At 36.9% G+C, this 16,207-nt stretch overlaps 1 protein-coding gene across 1 annotated transcript in view; it reads right to left on the reverse strand.

Moving 5' to 3' along the window:
- plxna4 (plexin A4) overlaps nt 1-16,207 on the reverse strand; it is a 186,645-nt gene that overhangs the window by 23,253 nt on the left and 147,185 nt on the right. Inside the window, exons 8-16 of the mRNA XM_077709697.1 lie at nt 15,895-15,994; nt 15,707-15,821; nt 8,646-8,846; nt 8,174-8,270; nt 6,046-6,236; nt 4,615-4,766; nt 4,428-4,551; nt 2,413-2,549; nt 728-895 (exon numbers count right to left, since the gene is read on the reverse strand). Of these exons, the coding sequence (XP_077565823.1) occupies nt 728-895; nt 2,413-2,549; nt 4,428-4,551; nt 4,615-4,766; nt 6,046-6,236; nt 8,174-8,270; nt 8,646-8,846; nt 15,707-15,821; nt 15,895-15,994 (1,285 nt within the window). The remainder of the gene's footprint in view (nt 1-727; nt 896-2,412; nt 2,550-4,427; nt 4,552-4,614; nt 4,767-6,045; nt 6,237-8,173; nt 8,271-8,645; nt 8,847-15,706; nt 15,822-15,894; nt 15,995-16,207) is intronic.

Here is a 16,207-nt window from a genome sequence, read left to right on the forward strand (position 1 = left end):
ATTAAACAGTACTTAGATGTTAAACAGTACTTAGATATTAAATAGTACTTAGATGTTAAACAGTACTTAGATGTTAAACAGTACTTAGTTGTTAAACAGTACTTAGATGTTAAACAGTACAAAGATATTAAACAGTACTTAGATATGAAACAGTACTTAGATATGAAACAGTACTTAGATATGAAACAGTACTTAGATATTAAACTCGCTCTCATTAATATAATTTTAAGAGCTGGTTTCAAGAGTACTATTAAACAGTACTTAGATGTTAAACAGTACTTAGATATTAAACAGTCGTTAGATATTAAACAGTACTTAGATATTAAACAGTCCTTAGATGTTATACAGTACTTCGATATTCAACAGTACTTAGATATCAAACAGTACTTAGATATTAAACTCGCTCTCATTAATATAATATTTAGAGCTGGTTTCAAGAGTACTATTAAACAGTACTTAGATGTTAAACAGTACTTAGATACTAAACAGCCCTTAGATGTTAAACAGTACTTGGATATTCAACAGTACTTAGATATTAAACTCGCTCTCATTAATATAATTTTGAGAGCTGGCTTTCACAGTAAACTCTCTGTCACCATTTGACCGGCGACCAAAAGACCGGTGACCAAAAGGGAGCAAAAGACCGGCGATCAAACGTCCGAGCACCCTATTGGGCTTCTGGTGAAGAAGCACCGGCAATATTACATTTTATGTCTATGTTCCTGACCTGTAGATGCTCCATTCAGGCTCTATCTTGGTGATGGTGGGGTCTTCCACATACTCGAAGCGTAGGTCCTTCTGCAGCTGTGCCTTGTCGATACTCACCGACACCGACACGTTGCCGTAGCCGTGTAGTGACGCGTGGGTGCGGCACGTTAGCCACAAGCCGTCACGCCTGCGGTAGAAGGACGGAAAACCGTGTAAGAGACTTATTGGACAGCTAAGTCACAGTTGCTTGGCTTATTGAACTGCTTTTGAATTGAGGGGTAGTTGTGAAGAAATTGGACATCTTTTGACTCTGCCATGGAAATGTTGGTTTAGTCATGGTACAAATATCTAAATGGGATTTTCTTTTTGAAAAATATCTTTGAATACACCAAATAATGGGCAAACTACGGCCCACGGGCCACATACGGCCCATTAGGCTTTTTAATACGGCCCGCCGACTTTGTCCAAATAGTTTTTTATTTTTCCTTGAGATGGTGCTGTCAGTCATGGAAGCCAGTGGCAGTAGCTCTGTCCACTCTTATCTGTTTTGCAGCCCTTCTATGTTATTTAAAATGATATTTTTATATTTCTTAATACATTCCTTTTTACTTTATACTTTATACTTTTTACTTTACTTTGTACTTTATACTTTGTACTTTATACTTTGTACTTTAAACTTTGTACTTTATACTTTGTACTTTATACTTTGTACTTCATAATTTTTACTTTATTTTGTACTTTATACTTTTTACTTTACACTTTTGACCTTACTTTGTACTTCATAATTTTTACTTTATTTTGTACTTTATACTTTTTACTTTACACTTTTGACCTTACTTTGTACTTTATACTTTACTTTGTATTGTATACTTTTTATTTTACTTTGTACTATATACTTTACATTGAACTTTATAATTTTTAATTTACTTTCTACTTTATACTTTACTTTGTACTTTTTACATTGCTTTGTACTTTAAACGTTTTACTTTACTTTGTACTGTATACTTTTTACTTTACTTGGTACTATATACTTTACATTGAACTTTATAATTTTAACTTACTTTGTACTTTATACTTTTTACTTTACTTTGTACTTTATACTTTTTATTTTACTTTGCACTTTATACTTTTAACTTTAATGATGAGTGATGAGTATTTTAATACCTGAGTCCTTTTTTTCTCTTTATGTTTCATATGTACTATTATCGGATGCACTTTTTTATATGTATCGTATTATGTGCTGACTCGGCCCATCAGTCAAAATTTTGAAGTCAATGTGGCCCCCAGGCCCGAAAAGTTTGCCCAACTGTGTATTCAATACACAGTTGTTGCATCCGTTGTTCCGAAAGCCATTTTTTTTTCTGTGGCGTGGGTGGATTTAAAGGCAAGCATCTCGGTCCTGTCAATCACCGGTGAGACACGCCCTCCAGCACACCCGGCCGGCCTTACGAGCTAAATGAGAGAATAACTTATAGAAGGAGCTGGTGCTGTATTGAAGATGACATGAAAGCAGCGATGGAGAACGGAAACTCATTAGGAGGAGATTTATGGATATCATAAAAGCGGGGCGGCTCATTTTGCCAATGACTTGAATATAATCTGATTTCTGGTGGCCCGGCGATGACTGTGCAGCACTTTTAAATGGTGCAGTATGTGCTTTTAATTGACTGTTTAAGTGCAGGGGTCAGAAAGGGGGCGACTGACTTGAGGAAGGTGCACGGCTGCTCCTTAAACATGATGGAGACGTTGCTGCCTGCGTCCAGGTGGCTTCCCATGATGCTGACTACGGTTCCCCCGGAGACGGGGCCTCTGCTCGGTTTGATGCTGTGGATTCGTGGAATCTGAGGAGAAAAAGACAAATCCGGTGGTTAAGGCTCGTAACTTTATCATTTCACATGGTAAGAAATAAACCAGGCATGGACTGCAGCCAGTGTTAGGTTTATCATTATTATAAATTTGTTTGAAATATAATCAATATGATATATGTGCTTGAATTGATGAATGCTTTGCCATATTTTGGATATTAAACCTTACATATATTTTTGTCAGGCTCTTTACTGGCATGTACATCTATGTGTATGTATATGTGCTTATATGTATATATATATATATATATATATATATATATATATATATATATATATATATATATATATATATATATATATATATATATATATATATATATATATATATATATATATATATATATATATATATATATATATATATATATATATATATATATATATATATATATATATATATATATATATATATATATATATATATATATATATATATATATATATATATATATATATATATATATATATATATATATATATATATATATATATATATATATATATATATATATATATATATATATATATATATATATATATATATATATATATATATATATATATATATATATATATATATATATATATATATATATATATATATATATATATATATATATATATATATATATATATATATATATATATATATATATATATATATATATATATATACATATATATATATATATATATATATATATATATATATATATATGTGTGTGTATATTTGTGCTTATATATATGTATGTGTGTATATATGTGCTTATATATATGTGTGTGTATATTTGTGCTTATATATATGTATGTGTGTATATTTGTGCTTCTACATATGTATGTGTGTATATTTGTGCTTATATATATGTATGTGTGTGTATATATGTGCTTATATATATGTATGTGTGTATATTTGTGCTTCTACATATGTATGTGTGTATATTTGTGCTTATATATATGTATGTGTGTGTATATATGTGCTTATATATATATGTATGTGTGTATATTATATATATATATATATATATATATATATATATATATATATATATATATATATATATATATATATATATATATATATATATATATATATATATATATATATATATATATATATATATATATATATATATATATATATATATATATATATATATATGTGTAGGTGTATGTATATATGTGCTTATATATGTATGTATCTGTATACATGTGCTTATGTATGTAGGTATATGTATATATGTGCTTATATATGTAGGTGTATGTACATGTGCTTTTATATGTATGTATATGTACATATGTGCTTATATATATGTATGTATGTGTATGTATATATATATATATATATATATATATATATATATATATATATATATATATATATATATATATATATATATATATATATATATATATATATATATATATATATATATATATATATATATATATATATATATATATATATATATATATATATATATATATATATATATATATATCAGCAAAATGCTTATTTATTTATATATTTATTTGTGTATTTATTTATTAACTTACTTATTACCTATCTATTTATGACTAAAATGCTTTTCCCATTTCTGCATCCTCACCCTTTTGCTACTGTGACAACGACATTTCCCGAATACGGGATGAATAAAGTTATCCAATCCAATCCAATATATGAATGCTTTGCTTATTAGAAATGTTAGGTTCATCATTATCATAAATGTGATATTAATACAAGGCATTTTAATACATCTCTTGCACAACAAATGCTCGCTCCAAAGTTAACCAAAACACATTCGGATGTCACTTCTCCTTCACACCTGGACTTCTCCAAATATGCTGACTTACCACAAAGTAGTAGTATTTGGAGGATTTGGCGGTAAATTCAGGGCGGCACGCGCCCATGCCGACGCACACCTTGACGTTCCCCGTATACTGACTCTTTTCGGCGCGGCCCATCTCGCATACAATCCTGTGGATGCAACAATATGAAGGACTGGAATTTCGAGTAACCCGCGTTCAGCCGCCCACTCACTGCTCTGCCGGGATGTAGCCTTCTTGGATGGGCGTGCACTCGACCTCCGCCACCCTCACGTTGCCCTGAATCTCGCGGAATTCCAGCCCCAAGTTGTCCCCACGGATGGTCACAAGGGTGCCGCCTTCCCTGGGACCCCGCAGAGGAGTAATCTGAAAACAGAAAGGTCAAACTGCCACTTAAGAGAGCATTTGGTTACCCTAAAGCAGAGGTGGGCAAAGTTTTCGGCCCGGGGGTCACATTGACTTTAAAAATTCGACAGATGGACTGGGTCAGCACAAGATATGATACATATTAAAAAAAATGCAGTCCATTAAAAGTACATATGAAACATAAACTTAAAAAAGGACTAAAGTATTAACATACTCATCAATCACCATTCAAGTAAAAAGTATAAAGTACAAAGTAAAGTAAAAAGTATAAAATATAAAGTAAAAAGTATATAGTACAAAGTAAAGTCAAAAACGTTTAAGTAAAACGTATAAAGTAAAAAGTATAAAGTATAAAGTATAAAGTAAAAAGTATAAAGTAAAAAGTATAAAGTAAGAAGTATAAAGTAAAATGTATAAAGTAAAAAGTATAAAGTATAACGTAAAAAGTATAAAGTATAACGTAAAAAGTATAAAGTAAAAAGTATAAAGTAAAAAGTAAAAAGTATAAAGTAAAAAGTATAAAGTAAAAAGTATAAAGTAAAAAGTATAAAGTAAAAAGTATAAAGTAAAAAGTATAAAGTAAAAAGTATAAAGTAAAAAGTATAAAGTAAAAAGTATAAAGTAAAAAGTATAAAGTAAAAAGTATAAAGTAAAAAGTATAAAGTAAAAAGTATAAAGTAAAAAGTATAAAGTAAAAAGTATAAAGTAAAAAGTATAAAGTAAAAAGTATAAAGTATAAAGTAAAAAGTATAAAGTAAAAAGTATAAAGTAAAAAGTATAAAGTAAAAAGTATAAAGTAAAAAGTATAAAGTAAAAAGTATAAAGTACAAAGTATGAAGTACAAAGTAAAGTAAAAAGTAAAGTAAAAAGTACAAAGTACAAAGTACAAAGAACAAAGAACAAAGAACAAAGTACAAAGTAAAGTAAAAATATGAAGTGTAAGGTAAAAAGTATAAAGAACAAAGTGAAGTCAAAACGAATGTATTAAGAAATTTTAGAATGTCATTTAAAAAAAGATAGAGGGGCTGTAAAACACGAAAAACAAATAAGAGTGGACAGAGCTACTGCCACTGGCTTCCGCGTAACGGCGCCATCTTGGGGAAAAAATATTTGGCGGGCCGGATAAAAAAGCCTAACGGGCCACATGTGGCCCGTGGGCCGTAGTTTGCCCATGTCTGTTCTAGTCTTAAGATTATCGGAATATAAAGAAAAAGGGGTCAACAGTGTGTAATTCTGCATCAAAATCAAACAAATGATGGGATTTAGGTGCGAGTCTCACCTGCGTGATGCGAGGATGCGTGCATTTGCTGTTGATGCCATTGTGTTCTAACCATTGGTTCTCAGGGTGCGGGCAGTGTTGCTTAAGTGTACAGCGGTTCTCTCCTTTACACCAAACGCAACCAAATAGAGGGTCCGCCTTCAGGCACAGGCCACAGCTCCCACGCTGGGCGTCACACTTGTAAAGATGGACTAGATCACGGGCACAGAATTAAGAGAAGAGAAGGTTATTCAAGAAAGTAAGAAGTGCAAAAAAATATATCATAACAATAAATTGAATCAGTGACAAATGAGTGCAATTAGGCAGAGAACAACAAACAGGAGAATTCTTTTGCCTCATTATGCTATTATCTGAGGGTCTTCACGCCTACACGTGTTTAACATACGATCACCATGGCAACAGGCCAGGAGTTATCTTCCTAATTGCGATAAGACGGAGGTGTGATCTGTCCATCTCCTGGTTGATGATGCTTCCTTTTCTTCTGCTGCTACCTGGGAGCTATCATACTAAAATCATTCTGTTAATGTGAAAATGGGGCTTTAAATGGCGGCTGTCGCATGATTCTTAACTCTCTCAGTGCCATTGACGATGATTATGACCGGACGATTGATCGCCGGACGTTTGGTCGGCGGAGGTTTGGTGGGCGGAGGTTTGGTGGCTGGAGGTTTGGTGGCCGGAGGTTTGGTGGCCGGAGGTTTGGTGGCCGGAGGATTGGTGGCCGGAGGTTTGGTGGCCGGAGGTTTGGTCGCCAGAGGTTTGGTGGCCGGACGTTTAGTCGCCGGTCTTTTGGTCGCCAGTCTTTTGGTCGCCAGTCTTTTGGTCGCCAGTCTTTTGGTCGCCAGTCTTTTGGTCGCCAGTCTTTTGGTCGCCAGTCTTTTGGTCGCCAGTCTTTTGGTCGCCAGTCTTTTGGTCGCCAGTCTTTTGGTCGCCAGTCTTTTGGTCGCCGGTCTTTTGGTCGCCGGTCTTTTGGTCGCCGGTCTTTTGGTCGCCGGTCTTTTGATCGCCGGTCTTTTGATCGCCGGTCTTTTGATCGCCGGTCTTTTGGTCATTTTTATCTCAGTACTGTTTTATATACTGTACTGTTGAAACCAGTTCTCAAAATCATATTCATGAGAGAGAGTTTAATATCTAAATATCTCCTTTTTTCAATAGTTCTTAGATATTAAACATATCTTAGATATATAAACAGTACATAGATGTTAAACTTTACATAGATAATAAACAGTACTTAGATATTAAACAGTACTTAGATATTGAACAGTACTTAGATATTGAACAGTACTTAGATATTAAACAGTACTTAGATATTTAAACAATACTTAGATATTAAACAGTACTTTGATATTAAACAGTACTTAGATATTAAACTCTCTCTCATGAATATAATTTTGAGAGCTGGTTTCAACAGTAAACTGTGTCACCATTTGACCGGCGACCAAAAAAAACGACGACCAAAAGACCGCCGATCAAAAGACCGGCTACCAAACATCCGAGCACCGACGATGATGGACGTCCAATCATGCGGCTCATTTCATTCTTCTGCCGAGATGACCACGAATAGACGACTTGATTCGCGTGGACTGAATGAACATGTTCATCGAAAAAACGTATCCAATCCAATTTGCTGCCAGCCCTCCTTGTTAACGACAGCTAGTGGTTTTTAAATGGTTAATGGACCAAAAGAGACAATAATTGCAATAGTGGCGTCTTCATTTTGGACGTAGCCAAACGTTAGTAGCGATGTGGTGACACGGTGGTTATCACCCCTGCGTCACAGTGGCAGGATGGGCTCCGGCACCCCTTGATATTGTGAGGATGACCGGTACGAAAAAAAGAGGGGAATGAAATAAAGCCTCAAATATCCCAGCAACTTCAAACAATTTGCTAATCCCTCCTTTATTTTGCACCAAAACGACGGACGCGTTAGTCAACCAGAGCGAGGAAAGTTAACCACCCCACGAGGAAACATTAGGCGTATCTCGCCGTGGCTCGGCAGACCGCCCGCCTGTTGCCATGGAGACTAACTCCGAGGGCAGGAGTCGCCCTAGCGTGTTTATTAAAGACAACGTGAAAATTACATATGAACATTTTGGCTGAAAAATAGAATGTTTAACGTTCTGATGCTCACCTTTGTTGTGGGCGGGGTTATCGATGCTAAAATCGCCGTTCCAGATGACGGTCAGCTCCACAGGAAGGCTGCTCATCTCCATCCCGTCATAGAAGTACTGTCGTCAAGGCAACCGGGGGGGGGGGGAATAGAGGGAATAACGGGTAGAGGGAGAAAGTAGCCGTCATTATCTCTGGCGTACAAAAAAAAGCAACAGGTGGCTGTAAACACACCGATGGGATCACACACGTAAACCTTTCAAAGACTATTTGCGTGTTAGAAATGATGGTTTCCCTCCTTCGGCGTTCAATCAAAGTACAATATTTGGATTGTGTGATGATTTTGCAGACTAATCCCTCAGCAGTCAGAGTGATGAGGACAGACATAAGGCGGAGATACTTTTGTGTAAACAGGGGAGGGGCATAAAGCCGTTTGCACGCTAATCTGCAAAACGCGAGACCGTCACGGTACGAAAGAGATGACGGCTCCTTACCGACGTGTTCTGACACTGCACCGAGGAGCTGTTGAAGCGCAAGGCGGGGACGCGGTGCTCGTTGCCTTGGATGGTCAGCAGGCATTCGTAGCCACGCTGGCCCGACTGTGGCTGAGGCAGTTTCTTGGCTCGCAGAGTTATGGGTTTCACCACGTTTACCGGTACCAGAATGCGCTCGGCCGGGAGCAGTTGGGGACATTCCTGGGGACAGAAAAGTTGGTCAGGACCAATGTTCCCTTTAATTTTTCGTTGGTCTGGGCAGAAAGACAACCTCCCTAAGCACACTGAGTACCAGTGTGAGCGATGTCATCATTGCTCGCTATGGGCACACCAGTATCACATCTGCCATAAGCAGGGGTGATCGGACGTTTGGTCGCCAGTCTTTTGGTCGCCGGCCTTTTGGTCCCTTTTGTCGCCGGTCTTTTGGCCACCGGTCAAATGGTGAGAGAGAGTTTACTGTTGAAGCCAGCTCTCAAAATTATATTCATGATAGAGAGTTTAATATCTATAAGAGAGACAGTTTAATATCTAAAAGAGAGAGAGTTTAATATCTAAAAGAGAGAGAGTTTCATATCTAAGAGAGAGAGTTTGATATCTAAGAGAGAGAGTTTAATATCTAAGAGAGAGAGTTTAATATCTAAAAGAGAGAGTTTAATATGTAAAAGAGAGAGTTTAATATCCAGGTACTGTTTAATATCTAAGTACTGTTTAATATCTAAGTACATTTGACCGGCGACCAAAAGATCGGCGACCAAACGTCCGGTCACGTAAGCAGGTGCTTGTCAAGTACCAGTGTGAGCGACATCATCAATGCTTGCTATGGGAACACCAGTATCATACCTTCCATAAGCAAGTGCATGTCAATGTTCCCTTTAATCTTTCATGTAAAACATGCTGTAAAACACAAAAAACATAAGAGTGGACAGAGCTACTGTCACTGGCTGCCGCGTAAACGGCGTCATCATGGGAAAAGGGGTATAAAAAAAAGTTTGGATTTTATTTACTGCGCGCCATATGATTGCTGCTACGCAGAGAAGACGAGAGTAGTGCGCAATTGCGCACTCGCGCATCTTAGAGGGAACATTGGGCAGGACACCACGTGGCTCCCGAGTTATTACTTCAACTTGTACTACATGAGAGTTCAATCGAATTTCCCTTTGACCTTTTACCTTTATTCAACACTGTTATGGGTTTCTACCAGATTGGGAAATGGTTGAAACCAAAAAGGATTTGACCCAGACATGAGCAAACTACGGCCCGCAGGCCACATAGGCTCTTTAATCCGGCCCGCCGACGTTGTCCAAATAATGTTTTATATATTATTTTTTTCCCCAACCATAATGGTTGTTTTTGCAATCAATTTGGGGAAAAAAAACTAATCAAAACAACTGCGATATGCCCAGCAAAAGTAGCAGAAACGTTTTCATGCTAACAATAAATATTTGAATATATGCTACGATCTTAATAAAAGAAGGAACAGCATAAGGAATATGTTGGCAGAAGTTAACTAAAAACATTTCTTAAATGTTTTTGGGGTAACAACAAAATGCAAAAATTGAAAGGAAATTACATTATGTGACAGGAAGAGCTTGAACATGTCAAAAAAAGGGTGAATAAGAAGAAAAGAAGAAGAAGAAGTAGCGAAGCAGATAAGACTAGCCGTCATGGTGCACATTCAACCGGGCGATAACGTTCATGTGGAGTTTATTAAACGCCACTTGATTGAGTTTGCCTGAGTGAGTGACTGAATGGCTCCTCAGTGAGAGGGTTGGGGGGGTGCTGACACTATTCACAAAGTCATTATAGATAAATGACACACACACACACATGTAGAGCTGTAGGTACTGTGTTTGCGCTTCATTTTCCAACATTTGGAGAGGGAATATGAATGGCGCTGTGAATACACTTCAAAAATGGCTGCCCTTAATACAAACCCGCCTGATGGAGACGGCGTGTGTGACTTAAATCTAGACGGCGCATATGTTGATGACGAGGTGTCCGAAAGCAACACTTTGTCACAATGGGAACAAATTGCGGCCTGATAGACGGAGCGCCTCCTTGAGATAAACAACACAAGGCAGTGGTGTTTGCATCATTTGCTACCATGGCGACGTGGGCCAGTGGAACATTATTCGCTTTTAGTTAAGCCTAATGAATATTTATACTGTTTTTACTCACTAGGCCAGACGTAGGCACACTACGGCCCGCGGGCCACATAAGGCCTGTAAGGCTTTTTGATTCGGCCCGCCGACGTTGTCCAAATATTGTTTATTTATTTATTTTATTTTTTCTCTTTCCCAAAGATGGAAGATTAATATTTCTTAATAATTTCCTTTTTACTTTAATTTGTACTTTATACTTTACTGTGTACTTTATACTTTACTTTGTACTTTATACTTTACTTTGTACTTTATACTTTTACTTTGTATTTTATACTTTCCTTTGTACTTTATACTTTTTACATTATTCTGTACTTTATACTATTTATATTACTTTGTACTTTATACTTTTTACATTACTTTGTACTTTATACTTTTTACATTATTTTGTACTTTATACTTTTTACATTACTTTGTACTTTATACTTTTTACATTATTTTGTACTTTATACTTTTTTCATTACTTTGTACGTTATACGTTTTACTTTACTGACTAGTTCATACTTTTTACTTGAATGATGAGTGATGAGTATGTTAATACTTGAGTCCTTTTTTTCTGTTTATGTTTCCATATGTACTGTTAACGGATGCACTTTTTTATATGTATTGTATCTTATGCGGACCCGGCCCATCTCTCAATTTTTTTAGGACAATGTGGCCCCTGGGCCTAAAATTTTGCCCAAAGTTTGATTTTTTTCTTTTTATAATAATGTCAACCATCAAAAAAAAATTAGTTATTTCGATTTTTGAAGCAAATTGGCCACAACAACTTTTTAAACTTCTGATAAGAAAATTGACATTTGTGTCATTTAAAAAGCATCAAATTCTCAAGATAGACTTATTTCTTTTCTAAATTGAATAATTTGATATTTTGCATTTACAAAAACAGTCATATAAACTCCCTTATGATATTGACCCTAATAAGGTGCTTTTGTAGGGTGCGGCTTATATGCGAGTAAATATAGTAGTCAGAGCCCAGTCATTGCCAGTTTACTTTTCCAATTAACTCAGGCTCTGCCGGTCAATATTGACCGAGAATAATAATGTGCCAATCCCCATCCCATTATGTTGCTGACTTTCAAGAAAAGCCGCAAATAAAGCAAGAGAGGGATTACGCATTTGCACATTAATGACATGGTCCGTGCCAGGAAGAAAGCATCTGTTTTGACGGCTAAATGACTTTTAATTTGCCTTTTATTAACCCTTGCGATATCCGAGGTGCGTACACCCCTCTCCCAAAACGGCAACAAGTCGCCTAGGCTACAATGAAGCCATTCGGAGGGGCTTTGGGAATAATCTTTCAACGCTATGCTAATGATAGCCATTCCGTCTCTCTCCCCGATGGTTGAGCCTTTTGTTAGTATGTACGATGCCGGGCATGGAGCTGGTGCTGTTTTATTCATGCTAGCAGTGGCACAGGGCACACGGCTCAGACACTTGCCAAACTTTGTCCTTCGCACGTCTCAAGGATTTAGCCAACGGGATTAGCTTGACAACAAAAATATTCCCGGTCACGCCGTTACAGCGGGAATAAGATGTGGCTGTTTACCCAATTAGTAATGTTTACCTGTGTGTTGAGCTCATCTTTGGAGTCTTCCAATTTCCTTATTAACCTCACTTTGTTTTTGTTAGGTTCATTTTTAAGTTATCTTTAATATAATATAAAACAATACAAGGAAACTAGATCTATTACCGTATTTTCACGACTATAAGGCGCACTTGAAAGTCTTAAATTTTCTCCAAAATAGACAGTGCGCCTTATTATCCAGTGCGCCTTATATATGGAAAAAAACTGAAAACCAAAAACAAAAAACCACCACTGTCCGATATTAAAAAAACACAAACGCCGGAACTGAAACAATACTGTTAAATATGCAGATGCCATCTTAGTTTACAAAATCTTCCATCATATAGCTCCTCCCCCACTGCAATATTTTATACAAAAAACCCAAAACATCAACAATGGCTGGCTCTAGAGGTGACTGTGTAGTGAGTGCTTCATACCTGGAAGCCAATTTCAATTACCGTATTTTCACGACTATAAGGCGCACCTAAAAGTCTTAAATTTTCTCCAAAATAGACAGTGCGCCTTATAATCCGGTGCGCCTTATGTATGGAAAAGTTTTAAAAAATGTTATTCATTGAAGGTGCGCCTTATAGTCGTGAAAATACGGTAATTTGTATATGAATTAATGTCACCTCTCTGGTATTACATGCAAGTGAGAATCCATTTTGACATTGTCATCGTCACAAATGATTCTGGAAAGCGGTAATTTGCCCTGCCCATTTAAGGCCTCAAATCATAACAATTACAAGGTTATTGATTAATCCAATTGAGTAAGCAAAAACAACAGCTGCAGCAATCATCTCATATCAGGTATTCAATAATAACAATTAAGGTCAAACTCAAAAACAACACAATTGGAAATTAAACAACTAAGCCTCCTCCATTCGGCAAAACAATTCTATAATCAAGTGAAAAAAGCGTCACGATTTACGACAATACGCGAGTAATCACAAAGGTTGTTGGATAGCAATCACGCTGCATCAACAATTTCTTAAGCGTCCTTCTAGGTCTGCATTCTGGGGTAAAGGTCAGTCCTATCTTCCAGTAAACAGTCCTCAGAACGAGGACTTGGTGTCATGTTTACAATCCCGAGCTCGCCCCAGACAAATTGAAGAAGCTCTCATACAAAAATGATTAAATACACCCATATATATTTAATAGTATTACAGAATAACTCCAACAATTCCGATAAATGTATTTACCGGAACTATATTGATCTGGAGGAGTCTTATTAAGATAGCTAAATGCCACCTGGAGCAGCTAGTTACCCACGGTGAACTCCTGGAAATGTCCAGGCAGTGAAGTGCACCTCGAGTAAGTGCCTTTGCTGGAGATACCAGCACGAAAATGTGTGAAAGATGGAGATGTCCCTCATCTTCACACCTCACTCCAGCTATAATTACGCGACTCGAAACTACGCCGAGAAAGAAGCCTTGGCAGCTCCCACGCCGCTTCCTGTTAGGTCGTTGCCGTCGCCCTTCACACCTCCCACCAGCCTCCAATTAGCGGATCTAAGCAGGTTCCCCCAACAAGAGCGACACGAGCTTCGCGAAAAGGGTCAACTCGTAACGATGGTGGAGTCTCAAAACTAACTTTTACTAGGCTTGTGACAGTATTTGCCTGACAACAAACTACATTTCAAACTCCTCCTTTTGGCCATCACGTCATGCTAATTTGTCCAATTCTACTGACAATTAACTGAATGTCAGGATTTCCTTTGTGTTTAAAAATCTATTTCAAATTTGGGCAAACTACGGCCCGCGGGCCACATCCGGCCCGCAAAACCATTTAATCCGGCCTGCCAACGTTGTCTAAATTTTACTTATTTGTTTACTAGTTTATATATTATTTTTACATTTTTTATTATTGTTATTTTTTCCCCGCTGTCACGCCCCTCCATCTTTTTTTAAATTACAATTGAATATTTCCTAATACATTCCTTTTTACTTGACTTTGTACTTTATACTTTTTACTTTAATGATGAGTGATGAGTATGTTAATACTTTAGTTCTTTTTTTCTGTTTATGTTTCATATGTACTGTTAACGGATGCACTTTTTTATTTGTATCATATCTTGTGCTGACCCGGCCCATCTGTCCAATTTTTAAAGTCAATGTGGCCCCCGGGCCGAAAGACTTGCCCACCCCTGGTCTATTTTTATTGCATTAATCCCACCCATTTGGTCACTTCCACTTTATCTTCTTTCTTTAGCTCTCAACCGCGTTGAACCTGATGCTGTTTTTATTTATGGGGAAGTGTTACAACGGGCGTTCTGGTGCCGCCCCTATTATTTATCACATTCTGACCCCTATTATTTATCACATTCTGAGCGTCCGAGGAGGTGTGTGATGCTGGCAATAAACACAACTGACATTACATCAACGTAATGTCGGTGTAAATCTCAGAAGGTGATGGCTGGCATCACCACTAGGATCAGCAGTAGTTCCACTCACGCTCAAAAATAAAATGTATATCTTGTTTATGATTGAAAGTCTTTTTACTGACATGAATTTGTTTATATTTGTTGCTTATGACTATATCAGATCAATTCTAGATACTAAATGTTGAACTTCTTTTTATGTTTCTTCCTACAATAGGTCAATTTGGATGAGCCTAGTGCAGGGGTGGGCAAACTTTTCGGCCCGGCGACCACCTTGAATTTAAAAATTTGACAGATGGGCCGGGTCAGCACAAGATACGATACATATAAAAAAGTGCATCCGTTAACAGTACATATGAAACATAAACAGAAAAAAGGATTGAAGTATTAACATACTCTTCACTCATCATTAAAGTGAAAAGTATAAAGTACAAGGTAAAGTAAAAAGGAGTGTATTAAGAAATATTAAAATGTCATTTAAAAAAGATAGAGGGGCTGTAAAAACACAACAAAACAAATAAGAGTGGACTGCCACTCTTTTCCACATGACGGCGCCATCTTGGGGGAAAAAAAAAACATTATTTGGACAATGTTAGCGGGCCGGATTAAAAGAGCTAACGGGCCGGATGTGGCCCGCGGGCCGTGGTTTGCCCATGGCTGGTTTAATATCTATGTACTGTTTAATATCCTTGTAATAATTAATATCTATGTACTTTTTAAATATCTAAGTACTGTTGAAAACTGTAGATATTTAGATATCAAACTCTCGCCATCTTTGGAAAAAATAAAAAATAAATAAATACATTAAAAATAATAATAATAATTAAAAAATACATTATTTGGACAACGTCGGCGGGCGGGATTAAAAAACCTAATGGGCCGTATGTGGCCCGTGGGCCGTAGTTTGCCCATTTCTGCGCTGGAGATTTGGATTTGGGACCGGGTACTAACTCACCTCAGGCTTCTTGACTCGACCCTCCTGGAAGGAGCAGGTACGCGGGTCATGCGTACAGTCGTGTCTGTATTTGCACCAATGGCACTGGTACGGGCTGCTCACGCATGACAAACACCTAAATGAGGTAAAAAAAATAATGTCAATATCCTCGCAAAAAGCAGAAGAACATAACTTGGCGCAAGACTTACGACTTGTGCACGCTGCAGTTGTAGAAGACAAAACTGGTGTTGGCGAAGGCCAAGCCGGTCTCTTTGGATTTGAGGTAGAGTTGCACGATCTGGTGATCGCCTGAAAGAAACAATTCAGAATTTTAGGACTTGTTCGCACGCCAATAGATGAGCCGCAAGTGTTTCGCTTGTTGCAGCATTTTTTTTCTTCCATGGGGGGCGGGGTTTGCCAAGTGAAATCATCCCTGCAACCTTGCAAGAGATGATAAGGTAGGAACACATTTCCCTTGGGATGGAAAGCAGTCTTTGAGGGAGTCTAAGACAAGCTAAAGTG

The sequence above is a fragment of the Stigmatopora nigra genome, chromosome 23 (assembly GCF_051989575.1).
Source record: "Stigmatopora nigra isolate UIUO_SnigA chromosome 23, RoL_Snig_1.1, whole genome shotgun sequence".
Classification (NCBI taxonomy): domain Eukaryota; kingdom Metazoa; phylum Chordata; class Actinopteri; order Syngnathiformes; family Syngnathidae; genus Stigmatopora; species Stigmatopora nigra.